Source organism: Melanaphis sacchari, unplaced genomic scaffold (genome assembly GCF_002803265.2).
Source record: "Melanaphis sacchari strain LSU unplaced genomic scaffold, SCAv2.0 Contig32_pilon_pilon, whole genome shotgun sequence".
Taxonomy (NCBI): domain Eukaryota; kingdom Metazoa; phylum Arthropoda; class Insecta; order Hemiptera; family Aphididae; genus Melanaphis; species Melanaphis sacchari.
The window spans coordinates 3,398,943-3,421,499 of record NW_020271199.1 but is presented as its reverse complement, the minus strand read 5'-3'; the positions used below and the strand labels follow the sequence as shown (position 1 = coordinate 3,421,499).

Here is a 22,557-nt window from a genome sequence, read left to right as displayed (position 1 = left end):
CTCCAAATGTGTAAACGAATTCAGGCCCATTATTAGGAAAATCATTGAATGGAAAATTTCTCTCAGTAGTTTTTATGAGATAGGTATCCGAAAATATTTTTACAAATCAATAAGATTTGTTGAAATCACATATTAATGCGTCGTATCTTTATTTACGTATTTAGTAGTTAATAGTTTAGTTTTTTCTTACATAAATTGTAATGCTTTACAGGCATCGCTTAGGTATATATAATATAATATATACATTATATACACAATGTATATAATTAAGGTTTGTTGTAACTATATTTAATAATTTTTTTTTAAGTAAAATTTTTTATTTAAGCTGTTACAAAAACTGAACAATAAATGTAATAGATATGTTATAAAAATAAATAACAACATTAAATAATAGTTATACTGAATTTATTGTTCCTGTAATGATCTACATTTTTTTTTCTTTTTTAGATGAGCAACACCGTAAAAATTTCATCACTAATATATTATATGTTTATTTATTAATATATATTTATATTTATTAACATAGGTACATCCAGTCTTTTATTAAATATATTTTAATTAAAATGATACAAACATAACAATAGATAATGTCTGAATTGTTCGTATTGCTTTTGATTATCTAAAGCCACGGACTGTGGTTCGTGGCTTATAATTAATAAGTCGATATAATAAATAATATTTAATATGATATTATTATGACAATGTTTATTCTTTTTTTTATTTCCAATTTTAATTATTAAATTTAAAAAAAACATATTTCATGTTGCGTTAAAATAATTATAAAACTTTGGTCTTCAAAATAATTACAAAGTAACAAAAAATATGAAGTCGTTTCAAATCGAGGCCAGGTGACTAGTCACTCAGATACTTAGTTATATCAGGAACTGGATAAAATACAAAAAAAAAACTATATATAAATACCAAAATATATTATTTATATGTGTAAAACACAATGTGCCATTAACAGTGGCGTATTTTGAATGTTTTTTTTTTTTGAAGGGGGGAGGGGGGTGTTTAGATAATATAAGTATAAACTTTTTGTTAATTGGTTGCAATTTATTTTTGTTTTAAATCTACTACCATTAAGCTCATAATATACTCATCAAATATTGTAGTGAAATATTTTTTATTTATTTAATCAAAAGTAGAAATTTTTATGTAATTTAAATTATACAGGTATAAAATAACTACTGTAAACATAATTTTAATTAAAAGATAAAAGAAAATAATAATAATTTTTAAAATAGAAAATAATAAATACACTTAGTAATATTATTTAAATTAATTTAAATAATTCAATCTCTTTACTTAATATCTGAAATGATTATAACACAAAAATGGTATTTTCTAGGTTATAATAGTTTTATAATTGAAAATTGATAATGGATGATTATTTTAAGTCTAACGCTCGTGTGAATATGTGATCCCTAGTCTTAATACTTAAATAATAATAAAGCAACGAGAAAAAATAACGTAAAAATATTACGATTCTATATAATTTAAATAAAGCATATTACATAAGATGCCTATTATTAGTTTAAAAAATACTTAATTTTAATGAATATTAATTTACGAATTATGCGCACTTGTGAAAAATAAATATTATAATTAATATAGGTACTCACCAATGACAGTAATATTATAATATTAATATTTCACCCTATATTTTATCTGCCTTGTTTTTTCGATGACGATTAAATGAAAAATGATTCAAAATCAAATGGTAAATAATATGATTTAAAATAAATATATATATATATTATATATATAGACATTTAAGATCCAATGTATTTATATATAAAAAAAAAAAAAAACATCATTGTAATTAATATCTAAATATACACAAATTTCCGTTGGAAAAACAAGTAACACGGACACATGAAGACACGGAGCCGCAAGATAAAAATATAAATTGTATGTTTACTGTAATAGGATAATAATAATATAAAATTATTATACATTATTATTACACATTTGTTACCATAATCGGTTACAATAATTTACTAATTATTACTATATATTTTGTTTGTTATATTCGATACCAGTGGTGCTATAAAAATAATAGTTTTATAAATAATTAAAAATATAATAGGATAATAAGTACATTATTTGAAACTAAATTTATTTTCTTTCTGAATTAGTTTATGACTTGATATAATATTAAATTAGTTCATAACGAATCATATATTATTATTTTTGGCAAATTCCTTACAAAATTTATCAAAATTAAATACTTACTGAATTTTTTTTTTTTGGTTTAGGGGGTGTCCAGACACCGTAGATACCCCCCCCCCCCCAAAAAAAAAAAAAAAAATACGCCACTGGCCATTAAAATAATAAAATAAAAATGATATCTAATTATATTTTTTTCTACTATTTATCTAATAGGTACTTTATAAAAAATAAAAATAGATGTATAAATTAACAAAAATTTTATTTTCTAGAGCTCTCAAGAGAAAATAATTTATGCCACCAACAGATTTGAAACGAGGAACTAAAACTAAATCTAAAGTTTATGTATTTTAATAAGAAATTCGAAAATCAACATTAGACAGTAATTGGGGTTAAACAAAATACTATTCTCAAGATCTTAAACAAATATTATAGCTGTTAATTTGAGTCAACTGGAAAGTATATCTGATACAATATAATTTTTAGCTAGAAAGAAAGTCTCAAAAATAGAAGATAAAGAAATATTTAACATAAAAGAAATTATTTTATCTTAATTGTTTATGTATGTTGTGTGTAAGTACAGAGCCAATGTCAAGGTTCAATGTAATTCAAGATGAATTAATTTATAGATTTTTATGTTTCTTTAAATTTATAAATTAAATCTAATATCTAACACTATTTATTTATTATAATTCTATGATTAATTTTAAAGAAATTCACTTTCAAAATAAATTCTCAAATATTTTATTGAATTAAACTTAAAATAACAGTGGGACTAGTTTCTTTTAGGAGCTTATACAATCACTTGAATCACTCTACTTTCTTGGAAAATAGTAGGTGATTAAAAATGTAGTCATAAAAAATTGTTTAAATAGATTAAAATATGCCCTAGGCCATTTAAAAATATTTGTTTATTGAAAATTGGCAGTTTTCCCCTATTAATGTAAAATAGCTGAGCGTCACTACCTGATAAGAATACTAAGATACATTTTGAAATAAAAAATTATTAGATTTTTAACTTGTGTATATAAAAAAAAATGAAATTATTTATATTTAATGGTACCTAGTACCTACCTAATAATTAATAAATTTAAGTGTACATCATTAGAATCACTAATAAATTTAATTTTGGTATCATCAGCAAAGCAAATAATAAAAGTAAAAGAACATAAATCAAAATATAGGTACCTCAATCTTGTATAACAAGGTCTGAAACTTAATTTAACTAAGTTTTATTTATTCAACAATTAAACTTACGTGTTAGATGATGTTTTGTACTTTTAACCACATCTTCACCTTATACACCAAAAGTTGGTACAGATGAAGGATTAAAATGGCATTATATTTCCTCTTTAACTATGTTAGTTTCTATATTTTATATATGTATATGGTGTCAATATCACATGTCTTTTTGAGTTTCATTTATATTCAGAGTGAATGAATTCAATTCTAAGCTAAGAAACATTTAGCCAATAAGATTTCAAAATTGGAATATTTTGGAAGCTTGAAATGGCTTCAATGAAGTTCCCAACCATGAACAGTATTTTTGTCTAATTAACTACCAATTATCTAAGCAATGATTATTGATTATGCTTGTTGAGATATACTCCTGATATAAAAGTTGTGAACAAATGTGAAATCACAAGTTAGAACTGCTTAAATAATTGTTCTTTTTTTTTCAAATTATTTAGTATGTTTTTGTTATATTCATACATTATAATAAAAAATTAAAATGAAGACTAAAAAATGTCTTCTGACTGGTCAAAAAATTTATTATTTTCAACTTGAAATTCATTATTCATAGTTATTAAAAAAAAAATGATAAGCTACGTAGGTAGTGATTAATGGTTGTTTTAATATAATTGGTAAATAGTAACTAAATTTGTGTATAATTACTGGTAACATACGTGAAAGAATGATACCTGCAATTATATAATTCTCAGAAAAATAAATTTATAAAGAATTATTTCACAATATCTATTTAAGCTATATAACAATATAATAAATAAACTGACTCTGCTTGTCCAATAGAATACATGTGCATACATGATACAAATAAATAGCCCTTTTGGCTCAACAGTATTAGGATTTATAAGAACATTTGGTTAAGGAAATATAAAAATTAAAAGACTATTAGGTATTTAGGTTCCTAGTTAAGATGACAATGAGGCTCAATTATTTTAATTAAATAGTTTTAAAATTCTTCAAATAAATATTATACATAGCTATTAACCACTAATTTTCCTTTTCTAACTAAATCTTCTTTAATTAATGACTAATGTTGATACAATACATTTATTATTTAAACTTGAATAAATCAGTTTCGTATAATAGAAATACAGTAAAATATGTGAAGAAGTGATGAAGAATTTTTTGCAAATACCATTTCTACAGACTACAATAATTCCATAAACAAATAAATGGTTCTATATAGGTGCCTAGTTCTGGTATCAATAAAAGAAATTTTAAAAATACATGTGACAAAAAAGTCATGGAATATGTTTTTGGTTATACTGGTAACAAAGTTGTTAGGTATTTTTTCTTAAGTGTCAGCTTAAAATCAGCATTTTTGAATTTTGGTTATTAAAAATCTGTTGAAATATAATAATTTATTTACTATTTATTGAATTAACTATAGAGAATTAAAATATCTAATGGAAGAGTATATTATAAATATAGTAAATTTTGTATTCTAGCATATCCTTAAGACAGATACAGTTTAAAACTTTGAAAGTAATACATTTAGCAGAAGAATACACACAAATCCTTTTAGTAGAATTTGTGATAATATTATAAAATGGACTGTTAACTGAATTCATTTTAACAATAATAAAAATAAAAATATTAACTATAATATTACCTAATTGATTTAATTTATTAAAATAATTTTCACACAGACACAAAAAATGAAATTTAGCAATTAAGGCTCATTGACATCATATACATCAATGAATAATGAAAACCTCTTTTTAAATGGTCAATTTTGTCTAACATTCTTTTTTATGGTTTTTGTTATAAATTTGACATCATTAAAAGATTGACCACTAGTGCTTATAATTATTCAATTATAAATTATGATAAATTGTACTTTGTATAAAAATACATTTTTAGTAATATGTTTCATATACATTTTATTTTATTTGATATTAATATTATATAATGGTAAAATTAATTAGCATATTAATGGTTACTTCAGTGTGTTTGTGATATGTTATCAAAAATCTGTAATTATTTTTTAGAATTTCATCCTTTCTAGATACGTCAAATGAGAGGCTACATTTCAAAACATACTATTTCCATTTTACACTTTTTTCAGAAACCTTAAATTTCTATTCTCGATTACTAGAAACTCGTAAAAATAATCTAAAAATATCAAAAATTCATAAAAATGTACTTATTTAAAAAATAATTTAATTCATAATTTAAATTACTGAATTATATCATAATGTCCTAATTCCAATAAATATCATGTTTTGTTCTGATTAATATGTAGATATAATTAATTTGCTTTTTATATTTTTGTATTTAATAAATAGTACAAAATGTTAATAATAAATAAAAAATGTAATAGGTACATTAATAAAAAATATATAATAAAAGTTTTTAGTAACTACCTGTTTACTTACTTATCATATTTTATGGAAACATTATAATGTCTTTACTAAATATTAACATTTATGTTTTTATTTAAAAAAAAATATATTAATAAAGTATAGGTAGATACTTACTTTCTGTCTTGCTAGACGCACAAGAGATCTAGTCCTCGATTTATTCATTATTATTATTGTTTAATTAATTCTACTTTACATATATTTTTTTTAGGTAGGTAACTATTTTACAAAGTTTGAGGTTTTTAAAGTGAATATTATCAATATGATAGGGATATCACTTGCCATCGACGGTTTTGACGCATTTTACTTCCAGTAATAACATTAATCACAATTTACAATGTTTGATGTATGATGATAATGTTTACAGATGTAGAAAATATAAATAAATAAATAAATAAATTATTCTAATTAACTTGCAAAGTTAATATGTATAAATTAATTAATCATTCACCATGGGAAATAGTGCGTTTTTGTTTAATTTGACCACGCCATTCGATTTTCCGTTTATTTTTTTCATTTGAATCTATACTCTATAGGTACATAATTCAATCTATGACATTTCGGAAATAGTACGTTTTAAAATGTAGCTCCTCAAATTAGGTTCACAATTTTTACTTATTTGTTAATACTATGGCTAGAATTTGTATTGTAATAATATATATCTATTATAATACATCAATTATTATAGTTTAAATTTAATTGTATATATTTATTAAATAAAATTTAGACTTCACAAATAAATTATATAAATATTAATTATATACTATATTTAATTACATTTAATTAGACAACATTTAGATTTAAGATAATAGATTATGTACATAATTTTATATTTCTATTATCTAAGTACTTTTAATTAGAGGACATTTAGATATACTAATTACATCAAAATTATCAACACTCCGACTATTCACATACAAGTCATACAACACACAGATGTTTAAGAGATGCCGCAATCTATGTTTTAATTACAAGCAAAGGCGGCATTTTAGAACATCTATAAAAACCTAAATGACACATGAAACATGCTCACAGCTCAGTCACCACTCACACAGTATCCACTCATTAATTGTTCATTCTCTAAAATCTATCTTAGCTTCTATTTGTAATATTCTTTGATTATTAAAAATATTATTTCAATATATTATTCACGGTTTTTATTAAAACCTGAAAAACAATCAATCAATTAACTAAGAAGACAAATTCGGTGTATAAGTTATACAAAAGGTAAGGTACATACCTAACATATTTATATAATACTTTATTTGTATATAGGTACTTTAAGTCGCCTTACAAAAATAAATATATTATATACAAGAAAAAGCTCTAATCCCCGCATTATAATATATACAATTTTTTATTGCATATAAATCCTAGCCCTAGTTATTATCATAGACCTTATGGTTATTAAGAATATCGGAACATCTATTAAACTACAGACAAAATTGATGACTAAAATATAGGTATCTCGTATCTATGAGTATATTTCTTATCCTGATTTTAGTTTAAACAACTTATACATATAACTATGTAAGTATTATTATAATAAGTACTATAAATTAAGATATATTTTTAATATGGTTACTATCTACATTTATATTATTATTATATCACAATAGTTGTATCTATATTTTACCAACTAAGTATCTAGGTAACTAGGTATTATTTTTTGTTATTACAGTTTTTTTCTATAGAAAGTTCCTATATTCTTCTAAACGTATCTTTAACTTTGGACGAGTAGATTTAGTGTAACGCAGAGGTACCTATAGATAAATCACAAAATTGACAATTAGGTATCACTTATTTACATTACCGTGGTTTTGTGGTCAATGTTATAGTTTGTTCGCAATGAACATTTACTCCATTTAAAAGAGGGAATAACTATAAACAATGTCGACTGTCTCTCTTTTACTACTAATTGATAGGACGATCTGTGATGATGACAAATAATTTTTTTGTTGTGACACACACTCGGATAACTTGTATAAACATTTTTTATACTTAATAACTACATTTTAATATTATTATAATACCACAAAGAACGTAAAACAGCCAAAGTTTAGTTATGTGACATACTGACATCATACTTTGTCGAACAACGTTACAGAAAATATTTTTCGTTATAACCGCCACATCTCAACGACACTGATTGTCCGACAAATTACAAAAATATTATTCAATATGATGAACCCATAAACTAAGTTCATGTTCAATGACACTAGCTGTACATTATTGATATTAAATAATATTAAATTATTATTTTATTGAGCCGTTGACCAAACTATTTGTGAGTTGTGCCGTTCGTATTTTTGTAGTAGGCAGTAGGCAGTAGCTAATAGCTATGACTATTGACAATAGACAAATGATAAAATATATTATCATTGTTCATTTATTCTACTAATTTGCGATAAGTCAGTCAGCCGATAACAGATAAATTATTTAATTATCGTAGATTCATTAATTTTAATGCCGCACGACCTTTGATCATAATACGTTTTATTGTGTGATATATAACTATATTTATAGTTTAAATCATTGATTATAAATAGTATTTATAATAAATGGTCTAAATGTATGACTATAGATATATTTAAGTTTAACGTCTATCATCTTTTCATAAGTTCCGGGTCTCGGATCTGGAAACATAGTGTTGCCAACCTTATATCACCGGAAACGGTTCCAGACCATGGTAGCAAATCGAAAATTTTGGTTTATACTGTCCTATGGAAAGGTGGGAGTTAGCGGCACAGGTGTCCAGGACGCCATCATTACCAGCACATTTCACTGTCCGCTTGATACTGTGGAAACAAATTTATGCGTTTCTGCCGTTTCAGGTTCCATTTTGTTTTCGGCTCGTCCCGTTTTTTCCGTACGTCACGGTAAATTCGAGTCTTTTGTTTCCAGTTAGTGATAAATTTACAATTTATATTTTTTTTTCTTGTTTGTAATTTTTTTTGAAGATAACGTTGTTTCCGTAATTCAACTCTTGTATAGAATACGCAATTGTCAGCGTGTGTTCTATACATCTGAACACGAGCGTACTATTACGTGGTTGTTTCCGAGTTCACCTGTTCGTCATTACCGGTGACTACACATAAGAGGTAAGTTAAGCATTTTTTTTACCATTATTTATTAAGGCGGCCGATCGGATAAGAAAAATTAATCAGAAATCCGGTCTATCGATTTTATGGACGTAGTTAAATGATAGCGCTTTGTACACTGATCATCTGTGTATACAGCGCACGTATGAAGGCTTTTATGTGTGAATTAACTTTGATGATGATGCGTCGTAATGTCTTTTAAAACGATAGTTGCAATACTTTTCTTCATGTCAGTGTCTGATGATTGGAACCCTTGCTGGTGCACATTGATTCACTGTTTGGTGTTCTATTTAAATTTTTTCTAGTTGTTAATGGAATGTGTATCTTTTAAGTACTAAAGAAATTAGTAAGGAACGTATTGGTTTTATATCGATCTTGTAATTATTAAATATTCTTTTATTGAATCATATTGCTTAAAAACTATAAGATAGATGTGCCAATATTAATCAAACTTTGTAATTTTTACTTTTTTGGATTTCATTGTTTGATAAGTATAGTTTTATATGTAAATTTATCAATAACATGTTCATATTTGATCATGACTTATAATTGTTAATTAATGTCAAATGCCCAGCCAATGCAATCCATGGTAATCATAGTACTTTTATATCCTTTCAATTTTTTTAGCTGATGTGAAACAATTATAATATTTGATCTGGTGTTCAATACATTATGTGTATCAATAGTTAATAACAGCTGGTTTTGATTTTCCTATATTATTAGTGTATAGAAACTGAGAAATGTGTTATTATAAACAATTCTTTGCTTAAAATATTTTCAATAATCTATCTGAAAAACAATACAAGTTTATATAGAAATGTCTTGTGCCCAGTAAATTAAATATCACTATGGCAAAATGTAAAATGTCGAAAATAAGTTTTTTGTTCACTCCAATCTCTACTTTTTCACAAATCAATCATATTTTTTATTCTGTTTTGTTGATTTAATAAGTAATTAGCTAGTCTATTTAATGGACCTTATAAAAATATTAAGTTAACCAATAAATGCATGAAATGTTGTACTAAGCTTGTGTACTTATTAGTTTCATTAAAACTTATAAGTTAGAATCATTCACTTTTCAAACGGTATATAAGTCATTAGGAGATGTATCTATGTCTTTATTTTTAATCATCTGATTGCAAATTATACATAATCTAGTAATATTAATATTTATTAATTTGTGGCTTATAATGTTTAAATATTTCAAACTTGTTTTTATATTTTTTAATTTTTGTTGTTTTAAACAAAATGATTAGGTATTATTTTTTAAATATAACTATATACAGAGGTGGCCAAAAGTTGCGCAACAACCTATCGTCTCTATGGTAACGTGCGTTATTGTGCAGTTTTTCCCTTCCACGTTGTTTTGTTGTGCAATTTGGTCACTCCAGTATATATAAGGTTAAGTATAATTGTAAAAGTCTTCTCTTTTAACTTATTTTATTAAAATATATTATTTATCAGTCAGTTTAGATGATAGAAAAGTTTATAACTGGTTCCTCAAACTACTATGTAATAATCTATAATTAGTTAAATTTTATAATTTATTGCTCTTAGATGAAGCCCTTATCAAGATGTGTTGATAAAGTGTCGTCTCATTTAAATGGGTGTTATTTTATATCTTTATTTTGATTAAGTACAGATAAATTCTCATATTTGTGTATGTACAATTGTATTTCTTGTATTATCTTAATTATCTTTACACATGACATTCCTAAAATTTTCTTCACTGAACTTGGTTCCTACGCGGATGACACTATAATTGTGGCCTTTAATGAAAACCTAATCATTAGTTCTAGTGTTACAAAGACACCTCAGCTTAATTGACCTCTGGACAAAAAGATAGAAAATTAAAATTAATGAGTCAAAGTCCTCCTTTATTACATTTACCCTAAGAAAAGAATTTAGCCTCATAATCTCATAGAACATCCCAATCCCCTCTTATTCAGAAGTTAAATATCTTGGTCTCATTCTTGACAATAAACTAACCTGGAATTCATACCTAAATGCCAAACGGAAAACTCTTAATACTTGTCTCCACCTCCTTATACCCCTATTGAAATCTAAAATAAATATAAACACTGAATTACTACTTCAACTTCTTATTTTTGTCATTTATCAAATTTACAAAATATGTATAGATTGTAGATTACTTTAATGAAACAAAAAAAAAAAAAATTTCTAGTGTTGAATTTAAAAAGATATTGATTTTATTTTAATTAAAGAACTAAAGGCTAAAGGCTTGGATTAAAATATAAATTAATTATAGATTTTAAATAATTAAAATTAAATTTATGTGAAATACATTTTTTTATTAGATAAATTAAGTAATTTAGTTATTTATGATACTTAAAATCAAAGGTATGATGTATGGTGTGAAATTATTAACTATAAACAAATACTGTATAACATGGTAATATATTTTATAAATTACTTCAAAATTATACTAAATGGTGTATAAGACTTAAAAAATGCAATAATTAATGAATACCAAAAAAGTCAATTTATTTTTGAATTATTATATGTATATAATATAACTTTATACTATATCATATTTTTACAATTTACTGGAAAGTAGGTTTTTTCCTAAATATTTTTTTGATTATTACGGTTGATAGTAAACACGTGTATGTGTGGCAGGTTTTTAACCACTATGATGCTGGGTGGTCACCCATACAGGAGCTAGTAGTTGTGGTCCTTACTCTCAGTCGTATTCCGCGACTGGTAGCAGCCAACGCGCCACGCCAAGCCACCTAAATATTTTTATTCTAATTTATTTTTCTACTATTATATCATAATATAAATAAAAAATACTTCATCAATTTATAAGAAAGTAATGTAGTTAATAAATAGTAATAGTATACTTAAACAAAAAAAAAGAAAACTAAAATATAGTTGGTGATAACTGATAACTAGTGTCTGATAACAAAAAATGTTAACTACTATCAATTATTATGTTGTATTATATTGATTGATATGCTAAAGTCACAGGTTCTTATGTTATGTAGTGTTGAATTTATTATATTTGTGGATAACATTTTTTGACATCCAGTTACCTACTTAAATGTACTGACAAAGAGTTGTTCGTTTGCATATCCTTACACTGCTGTCATAGTGAAAGAAACTGATTGCTGGACAGAGTAATAGAGTATTGTATGAATACAGCTTAATTGTGAGTATAATTTAATCATGGTTACAAATAAAATGGTATTTTTAATAAATTTAAAATGGTAGTTTCATTATGTTCAATTCATTATTTAATGAAAAATGGATAAATAATAAATTATATCATATAATAATATAAATATGCAACCTGGTTATTGTGTCTTATTCACCATAAATTTAAGGTTTTCTGATGGTGCAAAACAAGAATTTTCATAATCAGGTATCTAATTTGATAGTGCATGTATCACATTATTCACATTTGCAACAGACAATTAATGTCACTGTTTACATGGTATTCTTATCTTCAAGACCTACATCGAGAGATTTTTAGTAGCATTCTTTAGAATTATTAAATTATTTATTCAATAATTCTACAATATGTTACATTTTTGTTTTACTTTAAATATATTATGAAAAACTGATGAATTACTTGATAAATCAAAAAAGTGATTTTGAGGTTTGTGTATGTATAAGTATATGTATATATATATTTATTTTCAGAAAACATTTGGAATATTTTAATTATAATATTATTAATAGTTTATTTTTTTCACAAAAATATAAGGTTTAAAGTAATTAAATTTAAATTTGATGTAAATATTTTTTGGTATTTATTACTTATCACTTATCCCTTAGTATCAAATACAATAATACTATACTTATCATTTTAAATTGTGTTATTCTCCTAATATTTTACTTATTTTTACCACATTTCTACTTATAACAATTAATATTTTTAATATATGAGATATTACTATTTTAATAACAAAAATTATATACAAGTGCAATAAGACTATTAATGTATGAAAGACTTGATTAAAAGTGTTACTTATAAGTAGCACTAAGAATTTTATTAATTTTTAAATAATTTTCCAGAAATGTCAGGAAGAGGTTTTTTAAAGAGCCGTTTGGCTCAGGTCACTCCTAAAAATCCAGAGGAACCACCTAAACCTGAAGAACCTCTAAAATTATCAGCTCAATCAATACCACCTTCTGACGTGCCAAAAACTCCGATTCCTGTCCTAAGTACACAAACCCTAGCTGCTGGCCATCAACAAGTTGTTCGTGGAAGGAGGGTAATTTTTTAATTGTTTTACTTGTAAAAATAAATATTTTTAATAGAAATGAAATTATTACATTAATGTTTCAAAATTTAAAGTATTACACAAAATTAAAGAATGCTTAATATTTGTATAATAATATTTGAAACTATTTTTATAATAAAATAATCTGATATTGATAGTACTAAATTATTGTATGCTATATTTAGTGGTGTTGATAGTTATAAATTAGAATTTAAACATTAGTAGTTAGTGTCTAATTTCATGTGTTAGTATTGTTTCTTAAAATAGTTATGAATTCAATAATGCAGATATGTTTTTAAATGTTGTCCAAATAGGTAAATTGAATTTTTTTTCTGAGGTTAGATTTGGAAAATAAATTTACTTAAGTTACTTAAGTATATTTTATTAAATTAGACATTAAAATACGTGAAAAATAGTTAATTAATCATTATTTAGTATATTATTTATTAAAAATGCTTAGTTTAAAAGATTACACATTAATTTTTCTTTTTTTTTATTAAGTTACATTACTGAATTTAAGTTAATAAAACTTAAGGCATTTAATATATAAATCTTCTATTTTATATTCAGCAGATAGTTTTTGTTAAAATATTAATATTAATATAGTGTTGGTAGGTAATTATTTAGCTTATAATATGGGATGAAACAGAAAAATATTTGAGTAATATTTTTTTTTTAAATTGATTTATTTTATATTTTTCTTATAAAATCAATTATAAATTTTGTTTGAAGATTTTTTTGAAAATATATTTATTTTCAGGCCATGTTTTCTAATGCACAAGGAAGTGGTTTTCAAAAATTGTGTGAAAACGTAACATCAACAATCTCAAAGATTGAGCTTGATAATTCAAAAAATATTGTGTTAGTATTGAAATGTTTTTTTTTTTATAAAATAATGTATTAATCGATAATATTTTAATACTTATAAAACTAAATTTGATGTTCCAAGTTTATAATATATATATATATGCATATATAATCTATAAAAGTTTTTAAATTTTTTTTTGCATAATTTCCTGTCAAATTATAACAACATTCAAAAAGAAAAAATGAATATTTTTTAATATTTTTATTATAATTTATTAAGTTTTTACTTTTTTGAAGGATTACATACATTTTTAGTTTCATGTTCTAAAGTAGAATATTTTTTGGAGTTTTGGATATAATACATAAAATCAAAATTTGGACGAGTTTTTTATGAGTTATAAGTATTTAAAATTTAAAGTGAATGAAGTTTTGTGGTATCCTGCAAAATGTTGTTCTCAAACTCCACTTGATTATAGCTCACAGACTAATCGCCTGAATTTCTATTTTTATCTACCAAAATATAAAAATTAAAAATGTATCTTGTTATTAAAAAAAAGTAAAAATTTTATAGATTATGATGATAAATATAATTTAAAAAAGTTTTATTTCAACTGGAAATAGTGTAAAAATATATTTTCAAGAGTTCAATAAAAAAATTAACTTAATATTGTTTCATACTTTTGAGCTTAACTGATAAATAATTATTTTTTATTGTTGAAATTCCTAAGAATTTATTATTAATATACTTTATATTTATAAAAAAAATCTAGATTTATATTTATTTAAATTAAATCAATTAAAACATTTTATTGCTCATTTTCTATTTTTTAGGCGTCCAACTATTAATCCAGTATTAAAAAACACTGAGATACTTAAATCACCTTCATCACCAGAACAACCACAACCAAAAATTGAAGAAATTCTAACAGTAAAAGAAGAAAAGTCTCCAGTTATATGTAGGGCTGTAAGAAAGTCAGATAAAGATGCTTTCCACATGTATGATATATGTGATATTTTGTTTATTATTAATTATTTTTAAAGTTATAACTTTTAAGTTTGGAAGAATGTGTCATGAATATATTTAAATTAATGAGCACATATTTTAATTTATATGATATCACTTAAGATTTAGTAATTAACTTTTATTCAGTATTTATTATTAGTTTAGTAAATGATTAAGTAGTGCTAACAATGTTTAATTTAATTTAAATATTTTCATTCATAAAAAGCTACGTATACCATTTATTTTTTGTAATAATTATGAAATACATTTATATAATCTTCTAATAATGCTCAAGAGTAATTTTATATTTGTTGTTTTTATTTAGGACTCAATTATCATCAAATTACATAAGAATTGAACTGGAAGAAGACAAAGGAATATATGAATATAGAGTCGATTTTCATCCTCCAGTTGATGCAAAACCTGCTAGGTTTTTTTTGATTAATGAACATAGAGATAAATTCCCTGTAAAAATATTTGATGGAACATTACTTTATGTACCAAAAATGCTACCAGAAAATGTAATTATTATGAAAATTTATAATTTAGTATATTTTTATGACAAATGTTAAATTTCTATTACTAGGTAACAACATTAGTGGGAAAATTAAAAGATGAATCTAAAGTTACTATGACAATAACATTTAAGCGTAAAAATTCTTTGCGTGAATGTATACATTTTTATAATGTTTTTTTACGTACAATAATGAAGATTCTAGGCTTAATAGAATTTGGTAGAAGTTGTTATGATCAAAATAAAAGGATACTCATCCCTGAATTTAAGTAAATAATAAATAATTGTGGTTTTGAGATTGATTGATTAATTTTTTGAATATTTATTGTAGACTTGAAATTTGGCCAGGCTACATAACTACTATTGACGAGTTTGAAAATGGTCTGTATATGTGTTGTGAAGTTTCACATAGGATTTTACGCGTACAAACTGTTATTCAAATAATGTAAGTGTATTCATGTTTTCAATTATATGTACAACATTTAACTTCATTTATTATTTTTGGTTATTAACATTAAAATGTTATTATGGTGGTGTATTTTTTAATTCTACATAAAGTTTTAGTAGCTTTTTTCGGAGATTGATTGTAAACTTAAAAATAATATATTGATAGTTTAGTTTTAGTTCTATTGTCATATAATTTTAATAACTTAAGAAATTATTACCGACTTTCAAATAGTAAAAAAATTAGTTATGTTTAAAATATGGTCTTTCTTAAATCAAATTTATGTAAATTCAGATTAATTGATTTTTATTGACTCATTTTCAAATAGTACAAATATATTATTTTTGATTTGGATATTAGTATTTTAATTATTTTTAACCTATTTTTAAATAGGAAATTTAAAATTTTTGAATAGATGTTGTGTATATTATTATTTGGAATATTTTACATTCCATACTTTGAACTCAAGCTCATTTTGTATATCATTTATATATTTTTATTATAAAGGTATTTTATTCAATAATATCAAACCAATAAAATGTGTTACTCATATAATTGTATATATTGTAACATATTATATTTATGTAATATATATACTGTGATATAATTCTTCTGTTCTTGTACTTAAATTTTAAATTTATTATTAATCAGTTTCATATCTAGCAAGGTTTATTGATATATAAATCAATTTATATATTTATATACTTTTATACAGGACAGATATTATGAATTCAAAAGATAACAAAGCAGATAGTAAGCAAGAAATAATGGCTTCATTGTGTGGTTGTACAGTAATTACACATTACAATCGTAAGACGTACAGAGTTGATGATGTAGACTTTTCAATGAATCCTTTATCAACTTTTAACCAAAGTGGCGTTGAAGTAAATTATATTATTACAACTTAACTTTTACAAATTTTAAACATTTTCAAGGTTTTAACCTTAAGATTATCACTAGAATTACTGTTATTTGTATAGGTAATTAATTATTGTGTTTAGGTATCATACAAAGATTATTACAAAAAGATGTATGACATTGAAATTAAAAATCTCAGTCAGCCCATGATTATAACAAAAGCTAAAAGAAAAGATTTGAATAAAAAAAATGCAACCGAGGTTGGTAATTATTTCGTTAAATTTAAATAACTTAATAAACAATATTATTTTTAATTTACAGGATTCAGATATTTGTTGCTTAGTTCCTGAACTTTGTAATTTAACTGGACTTACTGAAGCAATGAAATCCGATTTCAAATTAATGAAGGCTCTTCAAAACCACACTTTGGTAACACCAGAAGTGCGACAAAATGCTATAATTGATTTTGTTAATCGTATAAATGGTATAAGAATTATATTATGCGTACTTACTATATCAAATGTTTAAATTTAAAATAATTCGTTTTAAAATAACTATTGATGAAATTTTTTATAAAAATGATTGTTTAATAATAGAATATTGAAGTGTATAATGTATGATCCAATACATTTTGCCATAAAATAATAATAAATTTAAAATAGTGTAATTTTTATTAATTTTTTTAGCTGACGAAGGTGCTAGCAAGAAATTTAAAGATTGGGGTCTTGTGATGCGTCCAATCCCAGCAGTGATGGAAGGACCTGTTTATAAAAAAGAAACTATATTACTAGGAAATAATATCAGAAAACAAGTTGGAATGAACATGGATTGGGGAATGGATGTAGCAAAAAATGCTATGTTTACTGCTGTAAGTATATAAAAAATGTTTAAGAAATGTTTCTTGCAGTTTGTAGCTAATTTATAATTTTATTCAACTTATAAAAAGTGATATGTTTTATTATTTTCTAAATAATAACAATAATGTTAATTTAGCTCTTTATATTTTTCTTTTATGAATGGTTATTATTTTTTAGGTAAACATGTTAAATTGGGCCATTATGTATAATCCAAGAGATGAAGGAACAGCTAAAGCATTTTGCAAACAATTATCTTTATGCAGCCGTGCTCTTGGTATGGAAATTAGTCCACCAAAGCCAATTAAAGTTCCAGGCCCAAATCCAGAGGTTTATGTTAGTACAATAAACAACACATTAAGGAATAATCCAGATCTGCAATTGGTTGTTATTATATTTCCAAACCAAAGAGAAGACCGATATAATGCTGTTAAACGGATTTGTTGTTCAGAAATTGGAATTCCATCTCAAGTAATAAGAGGAACAATTATTAATTTTTTATTACTGTTATATTTTATTATATTTTATATTTCAGGTAATAATCTCAAGAACTTTATCTAGACCAGATAAATTACAGTCAATTACTCAAAAAATTGCTTTACAAATTAATTGTAAATTAGGAGGTGCTTGTTGGGCTATTGACATCCCATTGGTATGATTTTCCTATATTTATTTTATTTTATGGATAAATTTATTGATGTCCTTTTTAATGTTATTGATGATCATTATTATAATTAAAAAATCGAAATAGTCTAAGAGGGTGTGATAATATTAAACATTTGTTTTATACATAGAGTTAAGTAAAACTGCTCATCATAATTCTGTTTGAGTTTTTAATATTTTAAGTTTTTATCATGTTATAAAAGGATGTCAGTTCATTATTTGTTTTTTCTCTTTGGTCCATCTGCAATATATATTAAATGGATTAACACCGGATTATATTTTTTATGTTTTTGAGTCCTTTTAAATTAACAAATTTTTTTATTATTTTAAAGTTAAGTATAAAGATATAACATATCTAAAAACCAAAAAGTTAAACCTTAAAAATATTATCCTCTATATTTTGTTGATAGGCAATTTTACCATACAATTACCTAAAAATTGTAATAAAACAATTTCACAAGAATGTATTTTATTTTTGTTCCACGTGGGTATGAGAAAGATAACAAATATTGTTTTGACATCTTAGATAATTATAAAATGTCTAGATACTATGCTAGTAAGGTATTGACAAATATTATTCTTGTAATTTTTTAATAGTAGCGTTATAACAATGTTACTAAATAGTTTCATTGATTTAAATCATGATTAGTTTTATTTTATTGTCAAATATTTATGTTGACAAAAAAAAAAAAAAAAACTAATATTTTTGATGGATAATATAAAAATGATGCATCTTAAAACAAAAATAGTAATGGAAACATTTAAATAAACTTTAAATGCTGTTAATATTATACAGAGTATTATTCATTTATTGAATCTATCAATATTTTTGAAAACTTTTTTTTTTATTAAACTTGAGTTTAATATTCTTTTTTTATTTTTTTTTTAGAAAAATACTATGATAGTAGGAATTGATGTATACCACGAAAAAGGTAAACAAATGAGTAGCGTGGTTGGTTTTGTTGCTTCAATGGATAAGACATTTACTCAATGGTATTCAGTTGCTGCAATGCAAAGGAGTACTCATCAAGAACTTATGAAATCTATGCAAGATGCTTTTCATAAAGTTATTTGCCAGTTTAAAGCAGTCGGTGTTAATTATATTATTTTATTTTTGTTTTAAATTTAATTACAATACTTTATTTTAGATTAATGGGTTGTTACCTGAAAAAATAATTATATATAGAGATGGTGTATCTGATGGAGATTTAAAACAAGTAGAAGAAATTGAACTATCAGACTTGATTGAATCTTTCAAGAGTTACCCTGGAAGTTATAATCCTTTAGTTTCTTTAATAATTGTTCAGAAACGCATTAACACTAGAGTTTTTCAGGTAAAGTATGACAAATTAAACTAGTACATTAAATTAATATATTTATGTAACTTGTTATTACGTTTTCCCAAATTATATAAAAATAATTTTAAAAATTTGTTTTAAAGTATAGTTTTTATTAGAAACAAATGTTATCATACTATTGGTTGATGTGTTTAAAAAAGCCTATTTTATTAATTGGTATAATTCTAATAACTCAAGTATTAAATTATTTACACAATTTGTATGATTAATTAGAAATAGTCGTACATTATCACAGATATAAAATAATGTGATATTAATTATCTTCCTGTATTATCTGTACAACTCAAGCCACATTTTTTACAGTGGCGATATTCTCATAAAGTACTACAAAAACATACATTTGTAATTTAAGGCTTATTGTTTTTACAATTAATTGTAACTGATATTCAATAAATATATTTTGAATCAATGAAAATAAATCCGAAACATAATATGTAAGATACTATAGTTTTGTGTTGTTCAATCTTTTTTTATTATAAGTTATTTAAAACAAAAAAAAAATTTTAATTTTAATTAAGTTCTCCGTAGTTATGTCATTCCTACGTTTTTATACTAACATTCAAAATAAGGTTTAAATATATTTTTTTTTTATGATGAAATATTTATTTTTAAAATTTTAATATTTTTGTTATATTTAGTATCTAAATAATAAATATTCAAATCCAAGTTCTGGAACTGTTATTGACAGCACTGTAACCAGAAGAAATTATGTTGATTTTTTTTTGGTCTCTCAACATGTGCGCCAGGTAAAATATATTTCTTATAAAAAATATTATGTTTAATTGTTTTTTTTTTTTTTTTTAATGAACTATTAAAATGTTTTTGTTTTTTTTTTCATATACAGGGTACTGTTAATCCTACTCATTACATTGTTTTAAAAAATGGATGTAATTTAAGTATTGAAAATGTTCAAAGATTATCTTATAAATTGTGTCACTTGTATTACAATTGGTGTGGCACAGTCAAAGTACCTGCTCCTGTTCAAGTAAATATAAAATATGAATATTAAATTATTTATATGTATATTAACATATATTATTTTGATGAAGTATTTGCATTTAGTATGCAGTATGTATGATTGTATTATTTACACTTAATTCAAATAACTGAATTCTCCGTGTTAAAAACCAATCATTAAAGTTACTGATTTCATAATTTTTCATTACAAGGCCATGTCATTTTATGTTTCAGTTAAAATATTTTCTGATATTCTTAAAAACATAAGTTTTTTATTACATGGGCTGATGTGAATATTAAAAATTTCTTTTGTCAATTATTATTTATATCCTATTAAAATATCTTAATAATTCCTAGGCTCGTTCCTAGGTATGCAAGTGTGCGCACACCACGTAAATTAATACAGATAAAATAGTAAAAATTGATTTTCAATTTTTTACACAACTTTTATACAATATAAGTTAAACTACAATAATTTATTGTATAATGTATTGATTTAAAAAAAATTATATTCACCAAGTTTGCTTATATACCCGAAAATATTATTTCTACAATTTATTGAAGTTATGTAATAAATACACATAATTTGGTATGTAGCTCAATCAGAACACTATTTGTCTGTGTAAATTTGTTAAGCTATTGTGTGGGGGAGGGAGTGGACGAAAATTAATGAAACTATGCAGCAGTCGCTGCACACCACGATAACCATTGTATTCCATATTGGTTATTATTTCATAGAGAAAAGACTCAAATTCATGTATACAATTGTTTAATTTTTTTTTTTTTTGTTAATTAATAGAATTTTAATAGGTTACTATTTATGCATATTATTAGGTATTATATTTGTAGGTACATGAATTATTTTTTAGACTGTATAAATATTTCAATACATACGTACTATAAAAATATTCTAGGTAGTTTTTAATTTTTTTTCTTATGAACTTCTGCAAATATTGCACATTATCCACTTGAATACGAGCCGCCACTGTTATATAGAGGTTTTCTTTTATTTCTTTGAGCGTAAATTGTTGAGATTTTCATTATAAAGTAACATTGATGATTTTTGACTAAATTAAGTAAATTAATATGCTTGTATTTCTAAAGTATTTAAGTACTTCAAAATAATTTAATAAAAACAAATTGTAGCTAAAAACAGGCTATATAGTCATAGATAAATGTGATATAATAATTCTATAAAATTTATTGTTGGGACAAATTTTATTGTAGTAAATAAAATCATGTATATATGTAAATCATGTAGTATATTATCTGTATATATTTAACTTTTATTTTTAGTAATAATGTTTTTTTTTTCTAGTATGCACATAAATTGGCTTATCTTGTTGGACAAAATGTTAGACAAATGCCAAGTGTTAAATTATCCAACTCTCTGTTTTTCCTTTAAGAAGCATACTATATATAATTTTGTACGACCAGGGAGGTCTTTTTTAATTTATTTTTATGTGTACAATTCAGTATTTTGATTTACAAGACTATTACTGTAATGAAACAACAATTATTTTTTTTTTTTAATTTTCTATGCAAAATCCCCCCCCCCCCCTTGTGATTGTAAAATAATATTCTTTTGTTCAAATATAACTTAAATGAAAAACCTTTGTTCCAAATGATATGTACTTAAATTTAAGAAGTAAATCACCTTTTTTATTGAGATAAATAATTTTTGTATTATTTTTTTATTTTTTCCTTTTTATTTTACTAAATATGATAATATTTTGAGTTATGCATCATTTATTACTTTAAGGACAGATCTTAACAGTAAATAAATGTGGTGAGTAAGTCAAAGTATTAACACTATTAACATTGTGCAAACAGAAACTAAAATATTTAGTGAAAAATAAGCAATAAATTAGTGAGGTATGCTAGTGCTTACTAAAAAATGTTTGCTGAACTTCATTTCTGTATACATGAAAAACATAACTAATTAATTAAGCATTAACGAGTTA

At 23.7% G+C, this 22,557-nt stretch overlaps 1 protein-coding gene across 2 annotated transcripts; it reads left to right on the top strand.

Annotated features, from left to right (window-relative positions):
* Positions 1-8,558: 8,558 nt before the first annotated feature.
* LOC112596541 (piwi-like protein Ago3) lies at positions 8,559-22,081 on the top strand. Of its 2 annotated transcripts, none has more exons than XM_025342280.1 (18): positions 8,559-8,884; positions 12,926-13,125; positions 13,895-13,995; positions 14,773-14,937; positions 15,270-15,465; positions 15,531-15,727; positions 15,790-15,903; positions 16,619-16,787; positions 16,905-17,021; positions 17,083-17,245; positions 17,448-17,629; positions 17,796-18,086; positions 18,151-18,267; positions 19,168-19,365; positions 19,427-19,612; positions 20,275-20,382; positions 20,481-20,621; positions 21,912-22,081. In XM_025342280.1, exons 2-18 carry the CDS (start codon positions 12,928-12,930, stop codon positions 21,996-21,998), a joined length of 2,730 nt encoding a protein of 909 aa, XP_025198065.1. In that variant the 5' UTR covers positions 8,559-8,884; positions 12,926-12,927; the 3' UTR covers positions 21,999-22,081. The 2 variants fall into 2 exon arrangements, with proteins under 2 accessions (XP_025198065.1, XP_025198064.1); XM_025342279.1 differs by lacking the exon at positions 8,559-8,884 and adding an exon at positions 11,860-12,056 and having other exon boundaries at positions 21,912-21,998.
* The last annotated feature ends 476 nt before the right edge of the window (positions 22,082-22,557 follow it).